The sequence below is a fragment of the Meleagris gallopavo genome, chromosome 2 (assembly GCF_000146605.3).
Source record: "Meleagris gallopavo isolate NT-WF06-2002-E0010 breed Aviagen turkey brand Nicholas breeding stock chromosome 2, Turkey_5.1, whole genome shotgun sequence".
In the NCBI taxonomy this organism is placed as follows: Eukaryota; Metazoa; Chordata; class Aves; order Galliformes; family Phasianidae; genus Meleagris; species Meleagris gallopavo.
Genome location: NC_015012.2, coordinates 77007353 through 77016607, shown reverse-complemented (window position 1 = coordinate 77016607; position 9255 = coordinate 77007353). Strand labels below are relative to the sequence as shown.

Sequence of the window (9255 nt, the reverse complement as noted above, 5' to 3'; positions counted from 1 at the left end):
TCTGTGGGATCAAGATATGAAAGTAGATGTATGAGACATAACCATACGGAAGAGTGCCAGCAATAACAGGAGACTGGCTTCAAGGGATAGAAGTACTGCAGGTTCTGAATTCCATCTCTTTAGAAGATGCTTTAAAACAATGTTCTACAGCCCAAGTAAAACTGACTAATACTAATTATGGAACACATGTCTGGTACATCAAGAGACAAAAATCTGCACAACAAAGTAAATAGCCTGCGTGAGATCTTTCTTATTTAGTAGTATCCCGGTAACTACAACAACAAATTTCCATTGGTTTCTACCTTAAAGAAAAATTGTCTATATTGAATGAAAGCTAATATACTCTTGTGCAAATGGTGATTTTTGTGAAGCAAGCATCAAAATCTTGACAATGAAGAGGGTGCAGATTGGAATGCATATCGTACCAAATCCAGAGATAGAGAAAATATAAAATGTATCAGCATTATTCTATGAAAAAAATATTTAGTTTGTGTGATCATTTTAAAAAAATAAACAATAAGTAAGTAAATGTTTCAATTTATAAGCTACAAAGCCAATTCCAAAATCCCCAACCACCAAGATGTTTCTTTACCTGCTTGCAGCAACCTAAAAGCATCTTTCAGGACAGGAAATAATTTCTTTTAGGCCTGTTGTTAATCTCTTATCCCAAACCGTCTTTCAGAGCCCTCTGTCATGCCATGCTCCCTGTCTTCTGCTGTGCTCCCTCATGCCTTGTTTGCCTACCTAGCATTTACCTATCAGACCTCCCCTGGATGTCCTTGTGGATGGGAGCACAGTGCTCTTCACGTACTCAAGACAATATGCAACAGTTGAGCTGTGTTTGTTCATCTCAACTGCAAAATACGACTTTTATAATTACTCTGAATCAATCAAAACAACAGCTCACCTTCTCAATGGCCATCAGTTTAAAAGGTGCTCTTGATTTAGCATATTTTCATTTTTGGTCATGTGTTTGAGAATATTTGTTCCAGCAATTTTACAAAACCCATTTTTTCCTTTTTGGCAGCAAAGCACAAGCTGTAAATTGTCCCTTACCTTCATTTTCTTTCAAAGCTCAAACAAAGGACTGCTCTCGCCCTCCTAATAGATCCGTGTAAATCAAAGCCTAGTAAAGAGCAAGTCTGGTAATCTGAGAAAACACACGACACTAACTATACAATTGAACCATTACAGATTCCAAATCACAACTTCTTATTGGTCACAGACAGAAACTTCTGACAATATTTACAAAGAAATTGAGAGAAGAGCCACTACATCATGAATGCGCTCAATAATCCAACAAATCTAGGAATGTATTGTGCAGAGCTGATAGAGCACTTGATTCATAGAATTGTTTGAGTTGTAATAGTCCCATAAAGGTCATCTATCCAACTCCCTAACAATGAACAGGGATGCCTACAGTTAGGTCCTAAGTAAGGTTGCTTAGAGTCCCATCCAGCCTGACCTTGAGTGTCTGAAGGGCTAGGACATTCATCACATCACTGGGCAATCTGTACCAGTGTTTCACAATCTTTATTGTGAAAATACATATATATATCTTACATCCAGTCTAAATCTCCCCTATTTTAGTTTGAAACTTGTCCTCTCACAACAGACCCTGCTAATGTCTGGCTAGCGTCTGTCCTCTTCCTTTTCATAGCCCTTCCCCCCCTTCCTTTAGGTACTGAAAGGCTAATCTCAGGTCTTGCCAATGCCTTCTCTTCTCCTGTATGAACAACCCCAGCTCACTCAGCCTGTTCTTCTAGCTGTTTTATCCCTTGTATCATTTTTGTGGCCTTCTTCTATAAGCACTCCAACAGGTCCTTTCTCCATTCTTCTACAATGAGTCCTTCCACTCCATTTCCACAGGGATTGAGCCTTCCCATGACGACAACTAACTCCATGTCTGTCCAGACATATCCCAGGGCTTCCTCAGACATATCTGGCCCCACTTCTAGATACACACCAACCCAACTGAAGAAAAGACCCTTCGTCTTTCTCCTGCACATGCTTATTATTGCTGGCTGATGAAACATGAGAAGAATGGCAAATGACTGAGGATGTAATATAATGACCAATGCAATCCATGTGCAAGACAACTGGATGAGAAACAAAGCAAGAGCCATTATACACAATTTGCAGTTAGACAAATACTCATGGTTATCATTAAAAGAATGCTATCTAACTTTCCTGAACTATAGCACCATGAGATCTGAACACAGCAACTGCTGTCTGCAACAACAGAAATATCACAGTAAGATACTGGAAGACACAACATTGCTAATGAGTGGTTATAGCATGCGGACCAGCAAAATTCCTGATATTCTGTGAAAATTGCTAAAAGCTCCCTGGCATCTGCCATGAGGCAGTTCAGTCCATTCTGAAAGAAACTGAAGAAGCCTAGTAAAGACAGGGTTGTGCAATGTTTCTGTAACTTGTCCATCTGAGGACTTTGCAATGCTTCAAAAAAAGATTGAAGGAAACATGGAGGGGAACTGAAAGAAACAATGCAAATAAGCTAACGCAGTACCTCAAACAAAAAATCTGTCATTTACAATGGAATAGAGTTGGCTAGGAGAGAAATGAAAGAATGCAAAGTCTAAAATTGAAACCATAGTGATGTTCTGGAAGACCAACAATGAAGGCAGCAAAACAGAAAAAACTGCTGAAACACATTTGCATTTAAATCCAAAATTAAGTGCAAAAACATGTATTGTAAATTTTAATTAAAGCTGCTCCTTATATCTACCAAGTTTTCCACATAAAAAAAGTGAAACAGGCAAGACAGAACTTGCCCTTCAGGTCACAGTGCAAGACCAGCACAGCTCCCTGCATCAATCCTTCTGTCGACATTATTCAGTATATCCTAGCCTACACTGGAGGTGATTGAAACTAAACTAGAAAGTCAGCCTAATTTTGGAGATAAAATAACCACACTGAGACTTAATTTGGTGTGACAGCTTAGCTATCCCGGTTCATTATAATGGTCAAGCTTGTTTAAAGAAGGTAACAAGCTCTGCACTTGACCCGTTAATGACAGGAACAATACTGTTGTCCATTGGTGCTAATGGAGAACACCCCTTGTCTGACACATAGGAGGTGTTTTGCAATAGCAATCTTTATAACTTGATAGCATGTAAAAATTAAAGCTGACATTTTAAATAGCTTCTTGTTGCCTTGTACTGTTTGGAAACTGCACATTAGTAGAGGAGGCACATCTATCTCCGTTAATGTGAGTAGATACTTCTTAATGTCATAGTTGATTTATTATTACAGCTTTAAGACTGAGGCTGTACTTGACACTATAGGAAGCAAAATAAAGCTATTTTCTGCCCTGAAAAAAAATGCAGTGTAACAGATACAAAACAATGGGGAAAACAGAGAAAGCAATAAGTAGGATCAAATGTTTTCTTAAAACAAACAAACAAATAAAAAAACGCTGGCAGCCAGCTACTGTCTGCAGCAGTTTCCTATCTGCATGGTGTTTGTCTACATGCTTTAAGGGTAAGCAAGCTACATATGTACCCAAACCCTATGGCCAGCTGAGACCACCTGTCTTTGCTGTGGTCTTGCCCAGCTTCCTGCTCAACAGCAGCCTGTTCATTGAGGGAAAGGTGCAAGCAGAGGGGGAAATAAAAAGGCCCAGCCTTGGTGCTGTGCAAGCACTCCTCAGCAGCAGCCAGAACAGCAGTGTGTTATCTGCACTGTTGGAGCTACAAATCCAATCTGCATCATGTAGCTACCATGGTAGCTAAAGGTTGTTAACTCCATCCCAGTCAGACTCTGTACACAAATGCACAAGGGTAAAAAAAAATAATAATAAAAAAAGGAAGCTTTAAGTATATGCAGGCAGGAGACAAACTCCTAAAAGGCTCAGTGTTATCAGTGTACATGTTGGGCTTGGTGCTCCCTCAGGATTTGCTTCCTGAGCTAGCTGTAGCACTGCCACAGATGGAGTACAGCAGGATGGGGCTGATGCATGTTTCTTCATCGCCAGAAGGCTTTTCCTTGTTCCCAGATACTGATGAAGTGTCTACGCACATCATTCTGCAACCAAATACAATACTAATGTCACATTTACTCTGTATGGTCACAGTAGCAAATGAAGCAGGATGTGACAGAGACTTAACACCAAAAGCACCAATATTTTGTGACCAAAGATAGCTCTGTATTTGCAAAATCATAATAGGCATCATTTCAACAGATTGGGAAAGATTTTAATGTTGGAATGCGCAATTGCTCAGTCATATTCTGAGTAGCCACAGAAATCCAACTCACTCCAAAAACAAAAATGGTAACAGATTCTGTGTCCAATGAAAAAACACCATCACTCCTGTGAAAGGCAGGTAAGGACGCAGAGCAGAGATGGGACAATAGTCTTTCATTTCTGGCAGTTTCTGCAAAGCCCGCCCTCATGAGGATACCCTTTTTTGAAGCTGAAGGAATAATTATTTCAAACAACCATAAAACCTTGATTCTTCAAAACATTATCAGTTTCACAAAATATTAGATATGGTATACTAACATGAACGTGGTCTTTCTTCACTCACAGGAAGGAAGGTAAACATTAATGCAGAAATAATAAACATGATAAACATACAAGTTTAACAAAAACTAGATTTTGTATTTTAAAGTTGCCTTCTAACTTTATTAGAGCAAAGAAAGGACAGAACACACCTCAGAATCCATAACATTAAATATTTTAGATCCCCTCTTTGCTGCCTTTTTACTGTCTGATAAAGGTAGTATTGACTAGATATAACTTAGTCCAGCTAGATGTGAACAGTCACTCTTATAACAGAAGAATTTACTGGATGTAAAAGCTAACTCTGTCTTTGGCTTTGAATCTCTTCCAGATAGAAAGAATAACGCATGCTATAGCTCATTCTGCTTTGTATTGCCAGGAGATTTTCTTTAAGGTGTTGCACCATTGGAAGGTTTCTGTATATGTCTGATGGAAGGGAATTTGTGAAGAGTTTTCCACATAGGTGTCTGTGTTCTTCACAACTTCAGAAAGGCAACCTGTGAAAGAAAGCAAAACCAGAACTGTGGTTAATCTCAACACTGCAGAATCACACACACACACACACACACACTTAGACTTACTAACTTAGAAAGTAGTTAGCTGATTGGAGACACAATCATATGTCAGGATTCTTATCTGACAAGGAAATTGTTTTGGATATTGAACTGGAAACAAGCACCAGATCACAAGGACTGATCACAAGGACACACACACACACACACAAGATGTTTAACTGAAATTACATATTACAATAATCTTTTCATTTAAAACCAAAACCACTAGTGCACTGAGAGAGAAGATGTTATATTAGAAACCAGTTACTTTTCCACCACTTTTTTGCCTAACATTTATTTCTCCGAAGATACTAACTTAGAAAGTAGTTAGCTGATTGGAGACACAATCATATGTCAGGATTCTTATCTGACAAGGAAATTGTTTTGGATATTGAACTGGAAACAAGCACCAGATCACAAAGACTGAAAAAAAGATGGGACAGATAGCATCATGTGAGGACAAAGTAAAAAAGACTACACGTTACACAACTGACTCCTGAAAAACACAAAAACACAGAAGAAAAAGAATGGGGACACTTCTTTTTTTGTATATTTTATAATGTATGAAATGCACTTATTCACTCCTCTAAGAATATTATTTGCAACAAAATGTTTTCCTGAACCTCTAGGCTCTCTTACTGCCCAATAAAATGAAAAATGTCTAAAGGAATCACTTTTCAGTGTCTGCATTTACATTTAATATCAATGCGAATGAGAAAAAGCATATCAGCTCATTCGTAAAGTTGACAGAGCTGACAAAAAATAGGCTAACACATGGAAATCATAAGCTCTTTAAAGAACACCTGCAACACATGAAGATGTTCAAGGAAGAAAGCTACTCAAAGTAAATAACATACAAAGTTCCTCCATAACCAAAGTTCAATATGAAGCATGTAAAATGACTCCCTTTATTGTATCCAGATGTTCTTAGATTGCTGTATGTTCTATATAACACAGACTGGCACTGTACACTTGTTTCAAAATGATGAACCTATGAGTTGGGCAAGTGGGACGGAGTGCTCTTCCCCCAGCTCTTCATTTAGCAGGATATTTTCTTTGCAAAATGGACAATTACCAGTCTGCGGTCTTCTAACAAAGTTCACAAATGCAGTATTTCACTGCAACCACTGCACTCTAGAAGAAAAATCATGTACCCGACAGCTACCTGATCTACAAATTGAGGTGTATCACTAAGTTAAGAATAAAAGTCACTTCCCTAATTCAAGGTTCGTGATATTGCCTATACCTCGACATATTACTTCCTTTTATCAATGGCTCAAAATAGCTATTTGCTAACCTCTGCTAAGACCTGACTTCTGTACTCCAGCATCCTTACTTATATTACAGGTAACGTTATTTTTTCATTTCATCTCCAGTACATCTTAAGATGATAATCTTACTCTGTCACTCTGTTCCAAATGCATTGCAGCACTCCGCCTTCTGCTGTAGTGCCAGAAATTGCTGCATAATGAATGAACATAAACTCCACATTTTCAGCATTTTAAAGAGATTCTGTAGAGTGGGAGCTATAGAGCATCACAGCCATACAAAGGATGTATCACACAAAGTCACGTTTTTCATAAACAATAAAACAACTACAACTTCGTTAAAAGCTTTTAGAACCAGGGTAAGTTAGGAAATTCAAACTAAGATATTCAGTTCTAGAAACTGTGCTCTCTCGGCTTTCCCAGGAAAATGCAAAATATCAAGCTTAAGCATTCTTCATACTACGTGAAAATGATGCTGAGCATTTAGGAAAAGCAACTTCACAGCGTGGTCAAACAAGTACACCAGGCTGAAAGCTACCAAAACAGAGGCTGACAATGTTCTTTTCTCAGCAGGGAGAAAGTAGATATGGGGCTACAGGTTTCAGTTGTTCTGAATCTCTCTCATACCATTTACTTTCATGGAGCATTTCACCATTTTCCTGATTTCTTATGATAAAAACCTCACAGAAAACAACAGTGGGGTGAAGACATTCAGTACTGAATAGGGCACTGAGTCACAGAATCATACCCCGAGGAGTTACAGGTAAAAGAAAAAAGGTATAACTTCAGAAGATATCTGAAAAGCTCTGGAGTCCTGACAAACTAGGGAGATAAAGGAGGATGGTTCCAGATGGCAGAAGCTGCTGCAAAGAAATCTGCTCTCCCCAAAATGGTAACACTGGGCAAATAGGCTGGTGTAAGAGAAGCAGAAGCGTGAGTAGAGGCAGTGAAACAATAAATTTTAAAGAAATGCAATCTGCAAATCCAGTGCATACAATCTGTTTTGTGGAGCTGACCATAGACAGAGGATATGCAGCAACAGAAGAAAGTTATTTTCTCAGCTAAGGAAAGGAAAAGTAGTTCAATCTCATTCAAGTTTGAAACTGTTCTTGTTTGTCTTCCCTTTAGAGGAAAGGAACCAAGTGTACTGTGCATAAGAAAAGATCCCTTTGTATGCCTCTAAAAGTTGAGGACGCAATTTCTAACACCTATGTCTCTTCCAACAATTAAACAGAAGTAGGTGTAAGATATACAACAGAATTTCCCTTCAGTATAAGAGAGGAAACTGTATACGTATGTTGCTCCAAAAGAAATGCCTTATATTTACTGCCATGGAAACTACAATGGATACAAAGAGCACAATAACACTATTGGATAGAACAAACTCAGCTATAGAACACTGTTGTTCAATGTAGTGGAATAGAAAATTGATAGGAAGGTTCAACCTCTACTGCCATATCACCAACATCCGTCTCTGACTTTGTGGGCCAACATAATAAAATAGGAGACATTACTTTCAGAGCAGCCCTTGTACTTCTGTCTACTCCTACATAATTATAAAGGAAAACAGCGAGTAGAAAGTAGTTACATATGCTTCAGTTTCAGAAGATAATTACCTGTTACACCTATAAGCCCTTCCTGAAATATGACTGTTCTGTTTTTGCTTTTCTGCCGCATACCAAAGAATAAAAGGCTACCACCAGGCTCCAGTCTGAGCATTAAATGTATAAAGCACTTTTTACGTTAATTGTTTCTTTTGAACATTAGACTCATTTTTAAACACTACCACACATGGTTCATAACACTGCAGTTTGTTTTAGAAGAAAGCAATTTATAAGCTCCCTTAAATCTTAACAATAGCAGGCAGATAATCTGGACATAAACTCCCATGCTATGGTTCTGCACAGGTGCTAGTGTGAAATCAAGTGTGACTGAATGACTCTAGAGGAAATTCTGATTACATGCTAGTGAAGCTACAGCCTGTAATCAACATCAAATGTTGTATTCATTACCACTCAAAATTGACAGATAACAGGTAATGCCATTCCATTCACATATGGACAGGAACTGAAAATCTTTCCTAAGAGGAAGTGGGCAGATCTCTGTTCCTAGATCCAGATGCACTGGTGGAAGCAATTAACTTCACAGGTTCAGAATCCCTCTGCTGCAGTTCCTCTCTCCCTGCAGAATGCCTTTTCAAGTTTTCTATTCAGCGTTTGGTAAAATCGGACTGGTAAGCTAAACTCTGGTCTATGCTAACCTCAGTGATTTATCCTAGAAACAAGAAAGGGAGGGCCCACAGAGACAATTCTGCTGGCAGACCACAGGGGAGAGACTAAGCTCTATATTTGAAAAGCTGAGAATAGCGTTTTCTTCCACAGGTGCAGCTGGATTTGGAAGATAACACACTCAAAACCTCAGACCAAAGCCTAATTCACAGACAGATTTGTACTGCCACAAAAGCTAGCGCTAAATGTTATGGTTTAAGCCTCAATTATTCCAGCTAATGGACCTGCTTGGGTGGCTGCAATTACAGTTATAATCAAGATGCCCTGCCCTATGTACACGCCTACCTTGAAACAAGAATCAGAAAGAGTGAAATAAACACATTTGTGAGTACAACTGAATCTACATGTATCACAAAACCCTTGTATTTAATAACACACCAGTACAACAGCAACATGCATAAACACGCAGAGAAAGCCATTATCTTGCCTGATTCATCTCAGCTCTGTAAAAGATGGATCAAAGAGTAGGAGGATTAAAGCACCCAAACCATGCCCTGGCCACAGCTCTATAGACACCTGGTTTCTGGTAAACTCAACTGAAAATAAATTTGGTGCTCCCATTCCTACTAACAAGAGAGAAAAACAGTCAAAAAAACACTGCTTTCTGCGAGGCACAATGG

At 38.7% G+C, this 9255-nt stretch overlaps 1 protein-coding gene across 1 annotated transcript in view; it reads right to left on the bottom strand.

Moving 5' to 3' along the window:
- Positions 1–4195: 4195 nt before the first annotated feature.
- UBE3D (ubiquitin protein ligase E3D) overlaps positions 4196–9255 on the bottom strand; it is a 74434-nt gene continuing 69374 nt past the window's right edge. The window contains exon 9 of the mRNA XM_031552239.1: positions 4196–5022. Within this exon, the coding sequence (XP_031408099.1) occupies positions 5002–5022 (21 nt within the window). The 3' untranslated portion in view covers positions 4196–5001. The remainder of the gene's footprint in view (positions 5023–9255) is intronic.